The following is a 23676-nucleotide window of genomic DNA, read 5'->3' on the forward strand; positions in this document are numbered from 1 at the left end:
CTCTGTTCAGACAACACACTCAGCCATGGTGGTTAAGCGTTATGAGCTAAACATTATGGCTTAGCATGTCATGCGAATGATTCCTAACCATGGTGACCATATAACCATGGTTTAAACACGCACACTAACCATTTGCTGAAAAAGGTTTAGCGGCCTATCCATGGCTTAGCGTGTTGTCTGTAGGGTTGTAGTGGGACAGAAAAATCACCAAAATTGGGAAATGTGTGAGTTGTACCAGATCCCTCTGCCTTATTTTGAATGATTATCTCTTCCCACTGCATCATGGTAGGAAGACACATTTCAAAATGTCCTTGACCCCCTGAAGAGGCTTTTTTTTGGGGGGGGGAGGTATACCAGACTGCAGGAGGGAGGAAAAATCCATTGAACAAGCTTGAGCTTTTTGTTCACATGATGTTGGAGTTCACCCTTAAGAGAAAAGTTCTCTGTAAAGTCGGCTTGTACAACTTATGGCCATCAACCCTAATGCAACCCACCACCACTAATAAGTTTGGACCTATTGAATCTTCTGTTTTCACTGACTCCTTTGACTGTAAAAATGGGGTGGGGGTGCCAGGGCACAATATATTCCTGCTGAATTGCATTCATAAGAACATAAGATCCCTATTTGATCAAACTACACCACAGGTCCCTCTATTCCAGAATCCTGTTTTCAGTTATGGCCAAACAAATGCTTCTGAACAACCCACAAATAACTCAGACAACAAACTTTTGTTTCCCACATTCACTCTAATTTTGTCTCATTCCTCAGATATCCCCTCCTTTGACACATATACATAAACTTAACTAATATGCAGGGAATATTCACTTTTTCCTCTTTTTGACAAGATCCTGGCAAGTACATATTTGGTTCTGATTTACTAAATGCTTCACTCTCCATGCCTCATATTGCTCTTACTCGGCAATTTGTTGACCCCACCAAATCAGTATAAAATGAGTCATAGTGAAATATCTGTAATCTGCTTTATTCCTTATCCTAAGATGGAATTTACCATTACATTATCAAAAACATTTTAAATGTGTCCATAGTAAATATTTCATGTAGACATGTCTTGATGCACTTGTAAGATCCTGGATACTTCCTTATCTTGTTTAATGCACTCCAATAATTTTTAAAGCTGAAATTGATATATCATTTCCTCTGATAAGTGTTTTAAACTTCAGAAATACTCTGCTGGATCAGCCCAAAGACTATCTAGTCCAGCATTCTGTTTCAGTCAACCAGATGACTATGGGACACTCACAAGCAGGATATATGCAAACCAGCACCCTTGTAACTGGTATTCAAAGACGTGTAGCCTTTGATATGGAAAGCAATATAGATAGCCATGATGACTAATAGCAATTAATAGCTCTCTCCTCCATGACTTTAAAACCCTTAAAAGTTGGCATTACAATGACCACTTTCCTGGGCCACGTCTACACAGCGTTCCGAAGGTGCCCCGAAGCCCCTTGAGGGCGCCCCGAAAACGCTCGTGTAGTATGTACCTTAATCGTCCCCAGAAGAGCCAGAGGAGGAGGCGTTCTTCGGCAGCGCAGACTGCGGGCGGGCTGCTCCAGGCTCCGTTCCCCTTTAGCCAGCAGGCCCTGCGAGAGCTCCCAGCAGCGGGGCTGGGTCGTGGGAGGGAAGAGAGCGGACGGGCGAGGAAAGGGGAGGGCGCTTCCCACGCCCCCGGGACCGCGCAGGGACCACCGCCGCAGCCCCTTTCCTCGCCCGTCTGCTCTCTTCCCTCCCACGACCCAGCCCCGCTGCTGGGAGCTCTCGCAGGGCTAAAGGGAAATGGAGCCTGGAGCAGCCCGCCCGCAGTCTGCACTGCTGAAGCACGCCTCCTCCTCCTCCTCTTCTGGGGACGATTAAGGTACGTGCTACACGAGCGTTTTCGGGGCGCCCTCAAGGGGCTTCGGGGCACCTTCAGAACGCCGTGTAGAATCCCCCCAGTACTCTGGAGCAAAAGATGAACTTAGGGACATGGGACTTTTTTGTTTGTTTTTTGTTAAAAGGCCAGCAATTTGACATTTGAGTTCTTTGAGAATCCTTATATGGACACCATCTGAACCTGGTGGTTTGTTTTCAATTTATCAATAATGTTTAGAACTTCATAATATCCTGTGTCATGCAATGGTTCAACAGCTCTCTCTCTTTCTCTCTCTCTCTCTCGGTTTATTAGTAAGATGAAATGATTAATGTTATTTGTGAATATTTTTATCTGCAAGAAATTGATTCATCCTCCATATTTTTATTTTCCAAAAAACTTTCCAATGCTATCATATGCAATTGTACATGATCTGGAACATTTTATGCAAAATAATCCTATGCATGTCTGCTCAGAAGGAAATCTTATTAAGTTAAATAGGTAGGCATATGTAGTATTACCGACTCATTTTGATTTTCTAATTCCTTCTATGTATTCCTTTTATATGCAATTATAGTTGCTATCAAAAAGTGCAGAAAAGGGCAACTAAAATGATTAAGGCTGGAGCATCTCCCCTATGAGGCAAGGTTACTTCAACTGGGATTGTTTAGCTTGGAAAAAAGAAGGCTAAGGGGAGACATGATAGAGGTGTACAAAATTCTGCATGGTATGGAGAATGTGGATAGGGAGACAATTTTCTCCCTCTGTCAAAATACTAGAACCAAGGGTCATCCCATGAAGCTGATTGGTGGGAGATCCAGGACAAATAAAAGGAAGTACTAGTTCAAACAGCGCATAGTTAAATTATGGAACTCACTACCACAAGATGTAGTGTTGGCCACCAATTTGGATGGCTTTAAAAGGGGGCTGGATAAATTCCTGGAGGCAAAGGCTATCAATGGCTACTAGTCCTGATGGTTGTGTGCTATCTCCAGTATTCGAGGCAGTAAGCCTGTGTGCACCAGTTGCTGGAGAACATAGGTAGGAAGGTGCTGTTGCACCATGTCCTGCTTGTTCATCCCTGGCCAATGGCTGGTTCACAGTGTGAACAGAGTGCTGGACTAGATGGACCCCTTGGTCTGATCCAGCATGGCACTTCTTATTAGGAATCAGTCAATCCTAAAATAGGACCAATGAACTCCTGAAAAGAATGTGCAATCAGGTGAGATTTATTTTTAAGCTTATTGTAGCGGTGCGGAAGCAACTTTGTTTTCCTGTCCTCTGTGCCCTTTTGTGGACGATGGACCACCTGACAAAATGATCACATAAGCAGCTGTTATGCAAGATTATATTGGCCATGTCAGCTGAGAAATGTATTAGAATTTTTTGGTTTGGGGAGTCAGAAGACCTAGTTCTCATCTAACGCAAGTAGGAAGACCTATAGAATTAGTTTATTAGAGCAAATTATATTATTAAATTATATTAATTTAAGAAGAAGAAGAAGAAAGAACAACAACAACAACAGTAGAATTTATATCCCACCTATATACAAAATACCCTAGGCAACAAATAACAAAACAAACATTGTAAATATATTGCCAGCATGGCATCAGGCAGGGCTAGCTCAAGATGTTTTGCTGCCTCAGGTGAATGACAATGGTCCCCCCTTCCCATTCCACATATAAAAGCTGAAAGAATCCACAATTGAGGGTGCACTCCCCAGGGGGTGGGGGAGTCTTGGAAAATGCTGGGAACTATCTAAACACGTATAGGATTCGATCCTGAATCTTATTTCCAGTACTGGTGATGAAACAGCATTCTCCAGCCCAACTGAGAACTGCAGGCTACGGGCTTGTCTATATGCCCAGTTTAGCCCATTCTGGCTATGCAGTGGTGCTGCATTGTTTTTCTGATGCAGCTGCTAACTCGCAGCCATGACAGGCCTTTCTCCTGAAACTGCGGTTTTTCTGAAACTTACAGTGAGTTTTTCCTTTGTTCCGAGGTTACCATGTTTTCTCCTCCATCTGTCAGTGGTGGCCTTGCTTCGGGTTGAGCTGTGGGCGTTCCAGGAGGCAGATCAAAGGCCAGGGTAGGTCCGGGTAAGAGCAGGAAGGCAGGGCAGGGGGCGGGCTCAGCGAGCCAAATAGCCAGTAGCCAGATAGGCCATGCTCCCTCCTGCCATCGGGCTTTATCTTCCCCACCCTGCAACTGTGATGTTGTCGGTTTTGTGGAGGGAAAGCAGCAAAGCAGATTTGTAAAAACACTAGGTTAGGGGGCACAAGACAGGCCATGTGATACACACAGCTCTATCCACCAACACCTCTAGCATCTGTCACTTGAGGCAGCCACTTCACCCTTTCAACATTGCTTTTTTTAAAACAACAACAACAACAACAACCATGCCAGATCAACCCATAAATCCTAAAAGACAATACACTGATTTTGGTTTGTTTTTGGTTTGTTTTTTTAAAAAAGCTTCATTCACAATTATCAGTAGGAAAAACACAAGGACTCCATTCCCATTTCATGTCAAGTTAAAACTGCAGGCTACAACTTGCTCTGGCTGAACTTTTGAAAGGGTCATTTACAGATTCACATTTCCTTTTATGTGGAATCCCTATTAAGGGCTTAATTGTGCCAAGAGGCCTGTAACTCTTACTTAAACCACATGAGGATTTCGGAGTTAATTTCAAGCCACTATTATTTCATTATACAAATTGAGAGACTTGCATGTTACAGAAATAGTGTGAAAATGGGCTGCAGGAGAGATAATGAGTTTGTTTTTGTCTGCGAGAGCTCATTAAAAATATGAAATGACCCTTTGTCAAGCAAAAAGTTTTAACATTTCAGCCTTGCCTTGCTCGGAGAATCCCTACACATAAAATATAAGGAACACACATTTCCTATAATGTTTTTACATATAGATTTACATCACATTTTAATTTTAGCATATGCTGCTGAATAAGTAATCAACCATCTGTTTTTAGTTTGGACTAAAATGGTCTCATGTGTGCATGGGCGAACTAGAGGCAAAGGTTGTGCTATAGGTCTTGATTAATCATAAACCCAATAGCCTGGGTGTTAGGGTAAGTTAACTTAGGAAAGTCCATGGAAGGAATGTTTTCCATCCCGTCCCCTCCTACAGCCAACTGCAAGCCTTCCCCACCCCACAAAAGCCTCTCTGGAGGGTCAACAGGTATTTCTGAACAATGTGTGATGGGATGGGGGAGTGGGAGAGAGGGTGGGAAACTTCATTTCCATGATCCTCTTTAAAGGAACAATCCTATGCATGTCTACTCAGCAGGAAGCCCCATAAAGTTCAGTTACTGTCAGTTAAGTGTGTATAGGATTGCAGCCTAAGTTGACTTAGCAGGATCAAACCATTATGTTCCCTAAGGGCACAATCCTATGCGCTCGATGGCTTTATAGGCCCCCTTCCAACTCTACTATTCTATGATTCTATGAAAGTGTCCAAGATTTTATATTGCAATTAGCAAACCAAGATTAAATCACAATTTTCTCGTTCAGATGTAATGAAAAAGAGTTTTGTTTTGTTTTTAACATCCCCTGCCCCTGGAAATCTTCCCAAATTAAGGGAAAAGGCAAGGGTGGGAATACGCTGCTTTAGTACTTGTTCTTGGCTTAACATACCGTGCTTAAGCAAAAACCATTGTCTGAACTGGACTTGTGTGTCAATGTCAATGTTTGGGCCTACAAACATTCTTCAGAGTTGGCACAGGGGTTCCTGCTCAAAATATGCAAAAACTTCATCTATATGCACCTCTAAAATTTGTAGCCATCCTCCTGTTTCACATTTTTGAAACATGTGGTGATGTTTCCAAAGAGCACAGTAAAAGTTAGAACAGTTTTCAGAACAATAATTATTTGATTGATAAACTCCTTTGAGTAACTCCTCTGATCCCCAATATAAGTGGGAGTTACTTCCAAACAAGTGTGCTTAGGATTTGATTCCTATGCGTATTTATATAGGGGGGGAAAGTCCTACAACTCTTAGCATTCCCCAGCCTGCCGTGCTATTCATCATTAAAATGGCTGAGCTATATCTTAAACTGGGTGATTTATGTATTTTTTGAAATGACAGCAGGTTTTGGGCTTCACAGGGGAATTTTGCCAAACTGTTGTTTTTTATTTGAATGATTAAGCATGGTAAAATATATATTCAATATAAATAAAAGTGACAGAGCCATCATGAAGTTGTTTATGCATTTATGAGGGGGGAAATGAGATGCTGCACTCATAATCATCGCAGTTATAATCTTTTGGCAACAGCCTGTCTCAAAACGAGACCACATTCTGAAAGAATAAAAGAATTTCATTAAACAGCACTTATAGGGTGCCACTAAGCATAATTTAGATTAGAAAGAACTGGGACATCAAGTGTGTGGGTATATGTATACATTCCACTGCTTTATAGCTGCCGTGGAATTTGATGCTTTGGGGAGTATTATTTTAAGTTGCTGTCCTCTTGTTGGTCTGTTTCTCTCATGAACATCACTTTTATGTCATGGGAGAGGCTAAGGAGCCACTTTTAGTTTTAAAAGGCAATACGAGTTTGGGTTGCTGCAGTGAAATGTCACATTGTATCGATATGTATGGAGTTTAGAAGTAAAACCAGTGATAGCAGGGAAGTGGAGTTTGAAGGAGGAACAGGAAATGCGGAGGAGGAGACAGGCAGAGTGTTAAAGAGCCAAGGACAGGACAGAAGGCCCTGTAACTGTATTGTAAGGAACCACCTTTAAAAAGCACACTGTTTATATAAAATTAGAAGTGGCTTTGATTACCTAAAGAGTGTCTCATGAAACTCACGTAATGCCCATCAGTCAGTTTGGGAGCCAAGGTTTGCAGGAACACACCGCTGACACTTTTTTAAAAAATTAGGAGAGATGCTGAGGTCATCTACCACCACCCCCAGAGTTCCCTGTTCCCTCTGAGATTAGGTACAATCCTCATAAAATTGTAGCTGGGGAGAAATGAATTTTCCCGGCAACAATATATTGTTCCTTGTTGTAATGTGAAGAATTTTGGGGTGGCTTGAAGGGACAATGAAGACCCATTATGTTTACAGAAGTCCTGCTCCTAGCAGATGTAAACTCCTAGAAATGGTTTGCTGATATGGACCAACACAGTTTTGTACAGGGTGTGTGGCTATGGGCAGTGCTACGCTACCACCAATCCAGAGAGTTTATTTATTACACATATCCTGCTCTTTCTCCAAAGAGCTCAGGATTACCTATGGTTCTGAGGTGCAAATCCCCATTTAGGCTGCTTATAGAATCAGATATGTTTACCTTCAGCAATGGAATTGCATCATGATTGTAACAATGTTAGTATTCCCCTGCAACTTAATTCTCCTGTTGACAATGTCACCTTATGTTCTGGGGATTATAAACACAGAGTTCTCCTTACAGTTTACCATTCCCATACTCCATAGCATGCCCAATGACCTAAAGCAAGATGATGTGAAGTTTTAACATATCCTGTACCCCAAGGTTGGGATGGGAAGGGAATCTGATAAAATACTAATAATTCTATTTGATTTCTTTGCTGTTCCAACCTAGCGATTCAGGATCAATTAAAATTTTGTCATGTAATCCTTATTCTAAGGCTATTTACTGTAGTATGTTTGAACTGAAAAATAATGAACAGTAACACAAGACCAGTAGTCTCTATGCCCCTCTGGCCCTTTTCTTTGGGTTTTCCAAGCAGCGCCGCTGACACTGGTATCCTTATGGCTCTGTAGTAAAATAACAGGCTCTGATGGGAATTATCTGGTATTGTTGCCTCCTGTTAAAAAGACAGTTTGCAGAAAAAGACAGAACAGAATGAGCATTTACCAGTCCCACATCCAGATAGGGCAAACGTTAAAGAGAGAGAGAGAGAGAGAGAGAGAGAGAGAGAGAGAGAGAGAGAGAGAGAGAGCGCACTCTTCTTCTGAACTCACACAATCATGGAACAGAAAAGCAGGTAACAGGTGGAGGCTACTATTCATAGAGATATGACCTCCAAAGGATAGGACAGAGTTTGAAAGGTGCTTTCCAGGGATCTGGATGGATCATCCTGAAGACGAAGCTGGGGTGAGAGGAATTCTTGCCGCTACTGCAGGGAAGGGGCCTGGGACAAGGCTCCAAGCTGCTGCGTGTTGGGCCTTCATTTCAGCAGGAAAAAGGATCAGGCAGCCAGAACAGGGGGTGTTCTGGGGGAAAGGGTTGACAAGGCTCTCTAGCCTCGGGCCCCATAGCTTGCAGAGTGATTTCAACAGTGCAACAAGGGTCTGAGAGACAGTGATGGAACTGAGTCAGAACAATGGGCGATCAAACTCAGGGTTTAGATAATATTTTTAGGCAAAGCCAAGCAAAAGCAACACATGCCCTGGCCGGGAAGAATACCAGCCTTAACAGGATGGACTCCCCTGCCAAATCTAATCAAAACAGAATCGTCCTGAAGTGCTGCTGAAGTTCATCAGGGGTGGGCAACTGTGGGAGATCCAGGGACCCTTTTTACTTCCTGGACCCCACTCCATGGGATGCCACTGCATAGGACTTTTTAAAATAATAATATTGTAGCAAATTGCCCCATAACACTACAGAGCACTACAAGGGTTAAATTTAGCTTGTTTGCAATTTAAAATTAACCCTTTTAGCACTCTGGAGCAGCCACAGGGAGCTAAAAGTGACAAATTTAACTTGCAAATGAAGTGAATTTGACCCTCTGTAGTGTTACAGTCACAATTTTTCACCCTTGCAGCTCTCCGTAGTGCTACAGCTGCCATATTTTGGGTTAGTTTTTCCCCTGCCAAATTCAGTGGCTTAGTAGGGGCCGCACTGGAGGGACCTCAGGGGCACATGCAGCCCACATGTTGCCTACCTCTGCTATATAACGCCTTGTAATAAGTCTCATTGAACTCAATGGAGCTCACTTCTGGGTGGACATATACAGGGCTACATATTAATTCAATAAACAAAAAACCTACAGTTTATAAAACAGCGTTAAGGACGTACACTTTTCCACCAAGCTCCAAAAAGCGGGGAAATTGGGAGTTAAGGCTCACCAGCCTTAACACCACATCCTCCCTAAGGAGGCAGAAAGGACCAGTGAAATTCTCATTCTCCCAAAGCAGATAAACCATGAGGACAGGATGGAGAATAGGATATGCAGAGGTGACTGTGGGGTTGTGGAAAACTGATAACGAACAACTTAGGGCCACCTACTTTTTTTGTTTAGAGCAGCCCTTCCCCAACCTGGTGCCCTGTTGAGATGAAGAGGAAATTTCACCAGGTTCACCATATATACAAATGACACCTGCTGAAATTCCCTTTTCTATGCAACTGTTAAAGATGCAGAAGCCCTGTCCTCGTTTCCATATCGCTAGGGTGACCATATGGAAAGGAGGACAGGGGTCCTGTATCTTTAACAGTTGCATAGAAAAGGGAATTTCAGCAGGTGTCATCTGTATGCATGCAGAACCTGGTGAAATTCCCTCTTCATCCCAACAGTGAAAGCTTCAGGAGCTATACTAGAGTGAACACATTTAAAAGAGGGCAGGGCTCCTGTAGCTTTAACTGTGGTGATGAAGATGGAATTTCAACAGGTACTGCATGCATACAAACCCACACCTGCCCCCCCACTCCCGCCCCCCGCTCTCTCTCTCCCGCCCCCCCCGCCCCCGCTCTCTCCCTCCCGCCCCCCGCTTGCTCTCTCCCGCCCCCGCTCGCTACCGCCCCTGCCCCTGCTCGCTCTCCCTGCCCCCACCTGCTCCCTCCCGCCCCCTCGCTCTCTCTCTCCCGCCCCCTCACTCCCGCCCCCTCACTCCCGCCCCCACCCCCCCACCCCCGCTGGCTCGCTCCCACCCCCCTGGCCTGGGCCCACCACTGTCGCTGTACAAATTGCGGCGACAGCGGCGGGCCCGGCAAACCCCACCCCCACCCGCACCCACCAACGTCACTTACCTCCTCCTCCGTTGGCAGGCCCAGCTGCAAATTGAGCCCCTGGCTTCACCGGAAGCCAAGGCCCAGCTTCCGGTGAAGCCGGGGACTCCATTTACAGCCGGGCCTGCCAACGGAGGAGGAGGTAAGTGACGCTCGTCTCCCCCCCTGGCCTGGGACCACCGCTGCCGCCGAACAAACTGCAGCGACAGCGGCGGGCCTGGCAAACCCCCCACTCACTCGCTCGCACCTGCCCCCACCCCCCGCCGCTCACTTGCTCGCCCGCCCCCACTCCTGCCACTCGCTCGCCTGCCCCCACCACTCCTCCCCACGCTCGCCCCCACACTCGCTCGTGCCTACCCCCGCCCCCTGCCGCTCGCCTCTCTCCCACCCCCCCACCGCTCGCTTGCCCCCCACTCCCACATGCGTTAGCTTATCAGATTCCCCATAGGGAAACATGGGGATTTTTAAAAAAGGTTTAAGAATTGATGGAATGGTCTTTTGAAAAAAGGCCATTCCATCAATAGGCTGGATAGAGCAATGCAATCCTACTAATGGATTGCATGAGGAGGCTTCCAATTTATCGCTATAAGTGCGCAAAAAAATGGTCGCCAACCCGGAAGTATGTCTGAGCACTTTGAAACAGACATGCTTCCCCCCTTTTCTGCTTTAAACTCCCATCTAGCCCTCAATAGTTCACCAATCTTCCTGAAACGCACAGGGTATGTAATGCCAGCATTTCTTTCTGGCAGTACTGCATTTCAGAAAGATTGCTGAAATATTTTTTTATTTTAGGCTGCTAGGTTGACCCACCTCCCAGTAACTCCATTTAACATGGCGGAATGCTCGTTTTACTCACGGCCCTTAACTACAGGGAACACGACTGTGTTCCCTGTAATCATGTAAGAATCAGCTTTAGCCAAGGACCTATGGCTTTGTTTGGTGTGATGCTGCCTGAAATTGGTTTCAACAAACATGCCTGTTGATGCTGTAAGCAATATGCACGTTAATATAGAGTTAGATGACATAAGCTTATTTTAGATATGGGTATATGGATATTATGGTTTATTCAATGCCTTCTATGGTTGTTATAGTTCTTGATTTATATCAAAATCTGCCCATAGTAAACTAGGGACATGGATATGTTTATAATTCTGTAACAAACATTACTTTCAGAGCAATCTCTCCCCACCTCTATGTGCTTTGGGATGCAATTGATAACAAAAATACACCAAGCAGCAAACTGGGAAGGGAATATGAGGTTCATTTATAGTTTTGGAAGATTGCACTCAATAGAATACATAGCCCCTAATTAAATTTCTCTGCATTTTGATTTATGCCATTCTATAATTAAATACAAGCTATCAATCAATTTTTTTTACCAAGTAGCAAACACAGATATATAACACATGCACAGTCAGTAACAAATACAAGATATATTTAGTAATATACTGCAGTTAAGCGGATATTCATTAGTAATTCCTTTAGTGGTAGTGGTGAAGATGGTGATGAAATTAGATACAGAGGAATTAACAGAGATATAATTTTTAAGAACTTGTTAATTTCTCCAAAGTTAACAGCAGAAATTGTCAGTCTTTTGCTGTCACTGGATGGCAACAAGATAAAGGGCATTATCATGGACCCTTAAAGTATTGACTCCATTTTTTTCAAGGATAATGGGTACAGTCCAATTTTAAGCTTAGAAAATTAGTTTCCCTCCTGTTAGCTACGTGCTGCCTCCAGTAGCAGAGCCAGTAAGGCTATGTATACCAGTTGCATGGTGAGAGGGTGCTGTTGCATTCGTGTCCTGCTTGTGGGTTCCTGGTCAACAGTTGGTTGGTCACTGTGTGAACAGAATAGGACACATCAGCAGCACTCGTGCAAGGGAGCTCCGCTGAGATATCCCATTCTGGAAATGGCAGTTTTGATTAATTTTCTGGGTTGTGCTAGCGATCATTCTTGCTAGCGCAGGGATTGAGGACCTCAGGTCCAGAGTCCAAATCTGTCCTGCTGGGGTCCTAATGTGGCCCTCTGGGATTCCTCAAGAGCTTCAACAAAACTGAATCTGGCCTTCAGGATGAAAGAGGTTCCCCACCCCTGCACTAGCGCAATATGTTTAGAGCTTGTGGATTTCCGGCATTGAATGCTGCCTGTTATGTATTTTGCCAGGGAACACACAAGGTTAGAGTTTACTAGATGCTTGGTTATACCCTATCTAAAGTGAATTGCAGCCAAGAAATAACTCTGTAGTTATTTATTATGTTCTGCAGAACATCAGCTGGAATAGGCACTTGCTTTTAATTGCCCATTTGTTAATATCCTGCTGTTGTAAAATGCTGAAAATAATCATGTTTAGGAAACGTCTGACAGATTCAAATTCTTTGAATAAATGTGTTACATATCCATTTTCAGATTGGCAAAAAAGTGTCGTTAGCAAATAAACCTAGCTTGTTCCTGTTAATGAAATGGAACCATTTCCTCAGTCACTTATTCCCCTTTCATACTTCTTAACCTTAAACCAATTCTATTTAGAACCGTTTATGTTGTCATTTGTATAAATAACACATTTGCATCTGGTAGGCAGATGATACTCCTTATCTGACTCTGTAGGTCACTGGAAATGGAAATGGAACCATTTTGCCTCCTACAGGTTTGGTAAAATGCCAAAACCAGTTAGGGAAGGAGAAATGCTTGAATTTGCTATACAAACTTAAAAAAAACCCCAAAAAGAAACGAGTAGAATTGCTAAATGGTATTGATCTTACAAGAATATGGTTACCTCCAAGCAGATGTTCCAAACACAACATGCTTTTGCAACAATTCATCTTTGAAACTGATGGGAAAGGGCAAATTTCGTATCAAGGTTACTATATAAACATAGTATGTAAAAATTATTATGGAAACATAAGTATCCTTTAAACCACGGGTGCGCAGCCATTGTTGGGAGGGGGGCTGAATTGCCCGTTGGGGTTCTCCATGGGCCAGATGACAACACAAATGACATTTGTGGCCACAACCACAAATTTCCACAACCTGCCCTCTACCATTTTGCCTTTCTTCATGCTGAAATGAGAGAGAACAGCAGGGATTCCTCACAGGGAGATTCCCCATAGCGGGATTCCTGCAGGCTGCGTCCTCTAGGATGCAGAGCCTGGCTGTGGAACTTTCTCCTGAGGGAAGTTTAGCTGGTCCCAGCATTGATGATTTTTAAGTGGGCAGCCAAGGCATTTTTATTCCACTAAACTTCAATAGTTAAAGTCCTTGCCTTTTGATCCTGTTCCTTAAGAGGCTGTTTTTAAGATTGTGATTGCTCGCAGCTTTTGTTGTATTAAAACATATGTTCAGGATTGTAAACTTCTTCAAGGGCCCTTTTGAGTGCTGAAGGGCAGTATATAAATATGTTTGAAATAAATAAATAAGAATTATACTACATTATTATAATCTAATAATAAATCGGTTGCTGTAGCAACATCGGCAAACCAGGTGTTCCATCAAACCACACTCTAAGTGGGACTGCAACTGTAATTTATAGCCTCTCATTGTCAACCAATGCATAATATTATTAATATGTGAGCTCAGTAGCAAGGCTATGGAATTTAAAATGTTTAGAGTAATATTTTCTGATCAGAGTCCTCTCTTATTCTGAAGCTCCAGCAAAAGCAGCCTGTAATTGTCTGCTCTTTAGCCTCCATTTCAAAGTTTTCCTGAAACAATGATTAGTCCCCCCTAAAAATCTCCAAAAAATGCACAGGTGTTTGAAGCCATCACGAAGAACTAGCTTTCTCCCCAAAGGCCTTTTTTCTATTACAGCAGCCTATCTGGAGAAACAGAATAAGTGTCAGGCTCATAATGAAAGATACTTTCTTTTCAGAAATAATACAAAGATAAATTAGGGCTGCTACAGAATATTTTCCTCCCCTCCAAAACATGTGTTCACACCCTATTAATTGTTTCTAGCCAATGACTTGCCTCAGGCATGCTGTTTGCTAACTATATTCCAAACTTCTTAGGAGACAGACTTTTCATTTGAAATTGCCATGCATTTTCTCTTTACACTTGGAAAATCTCTCTCTCTCTCTCTCTCTCTCTCTCTCTCTCTCTCTCTCTCTCTCTCTCTCTCTCGGATCCAAATGAAGCAAAGAGATTAATACACTTTACAGTCAGAAAGCATTTATGAAAGAATTCAAAGCCATTCTCAAAATGCTATGCCACTCAAACGTCAATAGAATGCATAACCCTTGAATGGGTTGCAGTCAACTTGTGTAGATGCAAAAATCTCCCTTCAACAGGAAGGAGAATACTTTTACCATCTGTGCCACAAAAGTCAGTAGAGGTGGAACCTTTTGGGGCCACACTAAAACGTTCTTGGCCTTGGGCAGATTCCAATGGGGCGCTTCTGCCCCGTTGATTTCCTTCCGCCCTGCCGATTCCCTTCTGCAAGCGGTGGGTCCTGTGAGTTTCATTGCACAAGTGAAATTCACAGGTATTTGTGAATTTCCAGGTATTTCTCATTCACATTATTTTTAAAATTTATTTTTAAATCAAATTTTATTATGAGTTTTAATAGAAGAAAACAATAAAAGCAAACACCCTCCCCCAAATTCAAATGTACTACACATTATGAAAGCAACTGTGAAGTAAGAACCCATTGTTCTTACTTCACAGTAAGAAAAAGAAGAAGAAGATACGTAGTAATATTTTCTCACTAATATCTATAGAAAATTATTATACTGTCATTAGGGTATGGATTTCATTATGCTTTGTAACAATGGCTTTAAAATTAACATTATCCAATAAAAGTAACAGAACATGGTCCATTTTTATACGTAGATTTTATTTCTTCATCGTACAAGGCTTAGTTGGCTTTATTTTTGAATGTACAAATAACAAATTTAAATATTTTTGGAGCAAATATTACAGATGTTTTTAAATATGTAATCTTTACAAAAGCATTTTTCTTGGTCAAAACTACTGAGTAGGATTATGTTTGTTTGGTTTTTTTTGTTAGAAAAAATATGCCACTTCTATAAGTGCATTATGCCAATTAAAGCCAGGAAAAATTACATGGTTTAGCAAAGACCATGTTTCAAAAGAATTAAGATAGGTTCTAAATTTTGATTTTTAACAAGTAACCCCCTTATTTGGGTTCACTACAAAAGCATTAATATGGTTCTTCAGAGGTCTAAAGTATTGGTCTCACTGCTATGTTAACTATTAATTCAAAACTGCTGCAGCAATGAATGGCAGTAGTACCATTTTAGCAAGTTTCTAACCATAACAAAAATGATATTCATTTTTCCTTCTATTCAAAAGAGCTAGTTTTATGCTTAAAGGCAATCTGTAAGTGGAATACATTAGGATCATATATTTATGGGGTAAATCTGCATATGCCTGCATTTATGAATAAAAAGCTGACTTTATAGTTAAAAAAAGAGTAAAAAAATAAATAAATACTCTGTTGCCTCAACAACTGCATAAAACTATTTTAAAGCTGTATTTCCATGGCTTATGGCCATTGGAATATAATCTAGTGATTTTCCAGAATCACTTAAGACTTTATTTTGAAAAAAATCAAGGTAGCTTCTTTGTTTAAAGAGTTAAAACAAATACATTCTCCATGTTATTAAGATCATGCTAAGTTTGTATGGCTTTTTAATTATCAAAGGCGTTCATGGTCCAAGAAGAATTTATGTGCCCAGGAACCTTTAGTCATTCTGTATTTCTTTGAAGGAGCTGGTCCAGTAATTGCTACAAGGAGAACAAAAATAATAATAATAATAATAATAATAAGAAGAAGAAGAAGAAGAAGAAGAAGAAGAAGAAGAAGAAGAAGAAGACTTAAGTTATACTGTCACACATTTTGTATTACTAAGTGTTATACAGGAGAGAGAATGAGCTGATAAAGGCATGCATATACTGTAACCCTGGGGTCTCCAAAATGGTGTCTCCGGACAGCTGTCTTGGCACCTGTCAGCCTCCTGGCTATCCTGGTTTTTATTATTTATTTATTTATTTATTACATTTCTATACCGCCCAATAGCCAGAGCTCTCTGGGCGGTTCACAAAAATTAAAAACATTCAAAGTATAAAACAACAGTATAAAACCATAATATAAAATACAATATAAAAACTCAACCAAATCTTTATTTTTTAAGATTTGGTGTTTTTTTTTTTTTAAAAAAAGTGGGACACTACCATGCTGCAAACCGAAGGGTTGCCCTTCAGTCCCCTGTTTATTTTGGTTGAAGTAGTTTTGTGTTTTAGAGTTCAGACACTACTTCTGCCTTGTACTTAGATTCTTGGGCAAGTTACTTTTCTTTTAGTCCCACCAGTTTGTCTTCTGGAAAATGAGAATATTTTGACTGGCCATGGCAGTCCATGGCAGCCATTTTATGCATGACCAAACACTCCCCGCCCCCCAGCCCCATGGCAGCCACTTTATGAGAGCACCCATTACACTACCACAAAACTCCAAATGTGCCTTCTGACCCCAAAAGACTGGGGAGTCTTTGATCCAGCCTTAGGTATGTAGCTGCATGAATTTCTAAGCTGAATCACCAGCATCTCCAGGTGGGGTTGGGAAAAGCTCCTGCCTGAAACCCTTTAGAGCTGCTGCCAGTCAGTGTAGAAACAATACTGAGCAAAATGGTCTAACTTATACGAAGACAACTTTTCATGTTCTTCCTGTACCCGATAAAGACTCTGCCTGGGTACAGGAACACCATCACCACAATCACTATTTAACAGGTTGTTGTTTTTTATTATCAACCACAGGTAATTACTGCACAGATTGCAAAAATGGCCTGGAAATTCAAGATGGCTCACAGAATTAATTTGATGGACAAATAAGATGAGTTCCAGGGGAGGACAGAGATGGATAAACCCCACAATTCCCTTATCCAGTGCTTGGGAGGAAAGGGTGAAAGTATCTACCAACTGTCCCATTGTACTGCTTCTTAGAAAAGTGGAATCAGGACAGTCTGTCTGTCTCTCCTACCCTGTCATGCTTGCATTATATCTTATTTAGAAATGTCTCAAGAGTCTGACTGTGTCTGTGAGAGCAGTGGACCCCACCCCACCCGCATCTGGCCTTCACAGACCCAGTTGGACATGCTTGGCCTGATGGTGGACTCATGTCCAAGCACTCACGAGCCCCCACAAGTGCTCAGCTGTGAGTCCGCCCTGGCTTCTGGCATTGTGCCCTTTCAATTTATTTTAATGGCGGCCACCATTAATGCAATGGGGGTGGGAATGCACACTTTCCAGAAGCTCCAGAAATCAAGTTTCCCTCCACTGCTCCAATGTGGACCTTAACGGTCCTATTAAAGTAAGAGTAAATGGGGAGCGTGGTTTCCAGAGTCTCCAGAAAGTGCGCATTCCCATCCTCGCTCCTTTAATGGCGGCTGCTATTAATGCAGCAAGCCAGTGTGGGTGGTTGCCGAGTGCTCACGAGCCTTGCAAGCACTCAGCAGAGGTTCATGCAGCCTGGTTCATGGGGTGGGCGAGCGCTCGCAGATTTCAGCCTCCCCTAATCTTATTTCCCTACATATCTTATTTCCTAGGACGTGATAGGATTTACATGCATATATTCCCAGACAAAGCAACACTACATTCTGATCATCCTATTACTTTCTCCAAGGCTGTGAAAATACCAAATGGAATCTTAAAAAATGGGACTTCTGGTTGTCCTGCATGCTGGTGTGGAAGTTGTATGATAGGTATGGGAGTATGGGATGACAGAACACAGAAGGAATCCCAGCCTCTCTTTCTAATGAGTTACAAAGTCTTGTATTAAATCCATTCACTGGAGAATCATTACCTTTTTGAACACTTCAACCCGCATCCGATTGCTCTGCAAAATGACCCGTTTCTGTTTCTCTTCTTGTTTCTTCCTCACTTCAGGCAGATTATTATAAATCCTGGGACATATGAAAAATTATTATGTTTAGTATAGCATTCCAGAGTATCACTCTTACTAAGCTTTCAAAAGGATAAAACATCTTTTGTGTGAAATATATGATGGTGCCTTTGAAAATATATCATAATTATATTCTTACTGATGTTACTAACACACTCCATCTTAAGAGGGCAGTGCTGGTAAGGCAACTCTAAACTACAAGGAAATCAATAGTTCAAAATGCCAATTAACTATAAATTCTATCATGTAAACATATCTATGTATACTAAGGAAATGAAGGACTTCCATCCCTTGGTCATGTGAAATTTCAAGCAGTGAACGCTCATCATTGCTGTCAGATGGAAAAGTCACTCTGCTTTTTCCAATGGCTCTTTGGGTGGGCCTCTCTACACCAGGAATGAGTAAGCTCCTTGGGGCCTCAGTTTTTATTGAAGAGAGTGCCCAACCATGAAATAGCCCAGAGCATGGCTTGCATGTCTCCTCTTCCAGATATCCTCATGATACAAAAAGCAAAAGTGTTAGGCACATGCATCTTCCTATGGAACTTTCTAGAAAGCTGCCGTAGACCATCTCAGACCACTGGTCCACGTAGCTCAGTACCGTCTACATCAGTCTTCCCCAACCTGATGTCCACCACCCTGTCTTCCCGTCCCATTTCTCCATCCCTTCCCTTCAGGCAGAAGCAAAGAAAGACCAGTCTTGCTGCTTTTCAGGAAAGGGGTTGTTTTTTCACTCACGACATTGCATGCCATTCACACAAAATGCATTGTGACTTACATGGGATTGGAATCTGAAAAGATTGTAACAACTTTACCACTATTCTGGCAGCAAGTTCCAGATGAATATGATGGGCTGGCCCACCAAAGAGGCAAAGGAAGCCACTGGCTGGGATGCCACAATTCCCAGGGCACCTGCCTCAACTATGCACATGTCTTGGAGAAGGAACCACTGCTAGCATTTTTGCAGGAGGTACACAAAGGCATCTTAGCAGCCAGTTGTCGGGATGATATCCCAAACATTCCAAAGAAACACTATTGAGAGTGCTCTGATTTCCATCAGCTAGCCAGGACAAAGGGAGGATGTGTACAAGTGACAGGAATATATGTATTCCAGCAAACTCAGTCATTTATTGTGCAACTAGTATGCTGCTCAGCATACAGTAAAATGTGGGGGGAATTTACTTTGCCTACAGCAGCAATAAAATAAGATAAAAATTTGGGCCAGTCCTGTTAGTCTGAGGACTCGTGATTATGTAGTGTTGGAAACTGAAGGGAGATGGATCAAGATCAGGATGGAAAGAGAACTCGAAGATGCTTCCTACCTTTTTGATCGCATATGCATCTCCTTTTCTGAAATGAACCGTTCCTTTGGCTTGAACAGGTTATCTAGCAATTGGAAAACAGGTTACATTACATAGGAAATCTTAACATGCTTCAACAGGACAAAAAGTCAATCTACTTCTTGGATATGAAATCATACTAACATACAACAAGACCATCAGACCTTTTTATTCTCCCAGCATTTTAACAGTCTATAAATAATTTTTAACTTGGTGTTTTAAATTTGTAATTTTGCATTGCTGCTGTTTTTATCTGGTTGAGCTTTTATATTGTATTTTATATTATGGTTTTATACTGCTGTTTTATATTTTGAATGTTTTTAATTTTTGTGAACCGCCCAGAGAGCTCCAGCTATTGGGCGGTATAGAAATGTAATAAATAAAATAAAAATAAATAAATAAATAAATAAATAAATAAGTGGGAACCTCTCAGACTCTGCACTTTGCTAGTACAAAAGTCTCACTCCAGCCTCTTCTGTGAAGGCCAGGAACCTTGTATACAGTGCTCCAGTCCGCTTACTTGCTCCTGCCCCACTCCCCCCATTTTCTGCCCCATAAATGGAGATGTTGTTCCTACAGACACCATTTTATAATATTAAACCAGACCATTTTTAACCGTACTGTGTATTGTAAGAAAAGGTTAGGAACAGAGGCAGGTGCCTTATACCAAGAGCGTCATCAGACTGGGCGGGATCCCGTTTCCCTACTGTCGCTTTTCTGTCCCAAAATAAGGATGAGCAGCTTCCTCTTTCTTCACATGGGGAAGCAAGAGGAAGCAAGCAATGACCACGTTCCCATTCAGTGGGTGTTTTTATTGTGCTGCTTTTCCTGCACACAGCAAGAAATAGCGGCAAGTTTCTCTTCAATAAAAAAATAATCAGATTATCTGGGTCTTATTTTGTTATGCATAAAAGAACAGAAGGAACGGGAGACGCAAAGGAGGTGGAGGGCATTATCAAAAGGACCCGCAAGCATCTGTAATTCGCCAGTAATAAGCGTGCTATAAAAGGCTCGTCTGATGACGCTCCAAGTTAGACCACTGGTCCATTTAGCCTACATTGTCTACATCAGTGGTGGATATACTTATACTTCAGGCTTGAGCTACAAGCAACAGTGACAACCATGTTCATTAGTGTGCCTACATAACAGTATTCAACTGAGAAAGCTGAACCATCCCCTTCCTTAGCTCCCTGCCACTCCATCACTTCAAGCACTTTTCTTAACTCATTTTTTTGTACTGGAACCAGGCTGGGAGAAAAGTGCCTCCCTTAATGGCACATAGACACAAAGGTGGGGGATGGTTCAGATCCCCTCACTTGAGCACCCCTTTTGTGGCAAAATGTAGACAATACCTACTCCAGTTTTAGAGGTGAATGGACAGGAAGTTGGAATTGATAAGCTTACTGGCTGGTCCTGATAAATTTAAGGTGCCATCCTGTGCATGTTTGGACAGAAAAAAGTCCTACTACTCCCCCATCCTGGCTGGGGGATGCTGGGAGTAGTAGGACTTTTTTCTGTCCAAGCATGCATAGGATTGTGTCCTTACAGTCTTGTCTCTAAGGGTGCTTCCAGATTCACAGCTCCTAGCACAATCAATCAAAGACACTGTGCAACAATTCCATATTTCCCTCCTGAACTGATTTTTTGTGGTAAGAAAGGAGGGGGGGGGGAGGATTGAAGCAGCAGTGGGAAAACATAGAATTGCCTGTACAATTCTCTGAATGAGACAGGGTGAATCCACAATAAAAGACTCATCTGGAAGCACCCTAAGCCTAACTGATCTAATTTATCTCACAGGATTGTTGTGAGTGTACAATGGGCTAACCTGAGCTCCTCGGAGGACCCTATTAAGCCACTACGCCACATTTTCTGGCTCAGGATTCAGTCATACCTGGGTCATGATTGGGCCAGAGCTGCCTATCAGCCATGATAGATAAGCAGGAAGACCAAGATCATATCACTCAGATGGTCAGAGACTGGAGTACACAGCACCAGTTCATCACAGACCAGAGGCACAAGCTAGAACCCCTGAAGGAAGATATTCTGGAATTTCTGAAGGCATCAGAATGGGAAAGGAAGGAAGTGGAAGAATGCTGTTTATAGTGAAATTAGTGTGTTCCTTTCACTATGCCACCTATCAACATCTCCTAAACACAGCTTAAAAGAAGAAAGCCCAGGGAAACGAGGAACATGCATTCCAAAGAGCATGTACATGGAACTCAGCAAGGCTGAGCATAGAAGAGATCAGTGGCTACAAAAGAAATCCTAAATCAATGGGGACGAATAAGCAAGCCCTGGCCCAGATTTGTCTGAGATGGGAGGGATACTTCCTGGGAAGGCTTCCTCTTTGCCCTACCGTAAGCACCAATTCCTTGATTGCTGTGACAGCTCTCACTTGCCGCTACTAACATTGGCAAGGGAGGCAGGGCAAGCATATCCAAGGCCAGACATTCTTGAGTGTTCCACAACCTTTCCATGGACGACCAGAATGGAGCGCACAGACTACAATATGACAGCTTCTCTTAAATTATCTTGAACATCTGACTGGGGTGTTGGGGCTGGCTCTGTGATACATTTCTTTGGGGAAAGCCACTTAGCCTTGTGAAAGCTAGGATATATTGTGATGCAGGGCTTGCTGTTTCACCAACACTATTAATAGCTATATGAAGCTAGTTTTGCAGTGAGTTGTCATCAGTATGCAGATAACACTCAGTATGCAGAAAACACTCAACATCCAGAGAATTGCTGTCTCTGCTCTGAAAAGTGCTTGGAGGTAACTGACAAATGGATGAAGGTGAGCAGGATGGAAGTAAATCTTGATGAGTCCAAAGTAATGCTCGTGGCTCACACTTCAGTCCTGGATGTGACTGCTTTGCCAAGGTTGATGGGTTCTCATCTCCCTATCAGTGGTGGTGAATGTGTGGCCCTCCAGATGGTGTTGGACTGCAACTCTAGGGACGTATGAGGAATTTATTTCAGTTTGATTTTGATTAAGATTTACCAAATTCGCACCTTCTGGACTGAACACAGACTTCGGTGGTTGAAGTTCCAAGCTTGCCAGGTGATTCACGGACCCAAAAAAACGATTCGACAACATGCATGCATATGAAAAATGTGCATGGAAAAAACATACTTCTGAAAAATGTGCACAAATACACTTTAATCAATGGAAGAAGAATGCGTACATTTCAAACATGCACACAATTGATGCATACATTTGGAAAAAATATGCACAAAAATACACATGGATTTTCATACAAAAAGAAAAATTTCAAAACTCACAATCTGATATGGACCCAAATTGGAATGAGCTTGGAGATTAAATTCAGAGAACTACAGTTAGCTCGCGTTTTGATGGTTTGCACATTCGTAGGGAACTACTATCAGCCCTGGCCAGCATAGCCAATGGTGAGGGATGATGCAAGGGTTTTTTGCGTGTGCAGTTGGACAGAAAATGTGCAGTTGAGAAAAAAATGTGCAGTTGGAAATCTGATAATGTGCAGTTGAAAAAAGTTGTGGGAAAAAAATAAGACACGTGTTATGTGTATGTGTTTATTAAGAACTTAACAACAGACAACGTCAGGGATGGCATGTACCACAAATTATATAAGGATGCAGGTGAAAGAGCCCTTGATGTTGTGACTGATGTTGGGTCCTGTGACAGTGTTGCCTGAATAGATGTGGGGGCAGAGTTGGCACTTGGGTCTATTTCATGGTCTGGTCCCTCTGCCTGTGTCTCTGTCCTGTGTACTATTGCTGGTTAGCATCTGCTTCAGGTTGGGAGGTGGTCTGTAGGCCAGGACCGGTCTGCCTGCCAAGGCTTGTGAGAACGAAATATCTGTGCTGATGACGGGTTGGAGTTCACTGATGATCCGTTGCAGTAGTTTCAATTGGGAGCTGTACATTACAACCAGTGGTGTACTTCTCTTAGTCTAGCAACCTTCTTGGGTATCCATATGGCCCTGTCAATCTGTCCTTAAATTTAAGTGTTGGTGATTATCTGTCCAGTCGTGAAAGAGAAATAATGTGTTTGGCTTGGGTGGGGGTGTCTGACAGGCATTTGTGCTGTTCGAAAATCTGCTTAAAAAAAAAACCTGGGATGATGGGAGTTGCAGTTGCAGCCTAACAATATCTGGAGGGAGGGATCCCCTCCCTGCCCTATATGAATAGGTGCAGAGCTTTGGAATGCTTCTGCACCAAATACTGCTTTTTGTTAAGTAGGTGGCTGGTTGTTGTTTTTACCAACTGTATTTATTGTGCAGATTCCAATCTCTGTTGGACAGAGTGGTTCTTGCTATGCCAATCCATACTTTCATAATTTCCAGCTTTCATTATTGTAATAAACTCTTCATGGAGCTGTCCTTGAAGGCAACTTGGATGTTTCAACTAGTGTAAAAGATGTCTCTTAACACATACTGGAAGGTATCAGCTTATTCAGTAAGTGATATTTAATCTGCATTGACTGCCAGTGTGCCTCAAAGCAGGGGTCGGGAACTTATTTTGGGTGGGCAGGAGGCAGATGAGCCCCACCAAACCCTCTGTGGGATGGATGACATCAGGGAGTGGGGCCACATCCTCTGGCGTTATATGGAATCTTGCTTTGTT

General features: G+C 42.4%; 1 protein-coding gene across 1 annotated transcript in view; it reads right to left on the reverse strand.

Moving 5' to 3' along the window:
• Positions 1-15311: 15311 nt before the first annotated feature.
• Positions 15312-23676, reverse strand: part of C8H10orf90 (chromosome 8 C10orf90 homolog) — a 110377-nt gene continuing 102012 nt past the window's right edge. Inside the window, exons 7-9 of the mRNA XM_063132808.1 lie at positions 19054-19117; positions 17634-17733; positions 15312-15562 (exon numbers count right to left, since the gene is read on the reverse strand). Coding sequence (XP_062988878.1) covers positions 15524-15562; positions 17634-17733; positions 19054-19117 — 203 coding nt within the window. The 3' untranslated portion in view covers positions 15312-15523. The remainder of the gene's footprint in view (positions 15563-17633; positions 17734-19053; positions 19118-23676) is intronic.

This window comes from Elgaria multicarinata, chromosome 8 (assembly GCF_023053635.1).
Source record: "Elgaria multicarinata webbii isolate HBS135686 ecotype San Diego chromosome 8, rElgMul1.1.pri, whole genome shotgun sequence".
Lineage (NCBI taxonomy): Eukaryota > Metazoa > Chordata > Lepidosauria > Squamata > Anguidae > Elgaria > Elgaria multicarinata.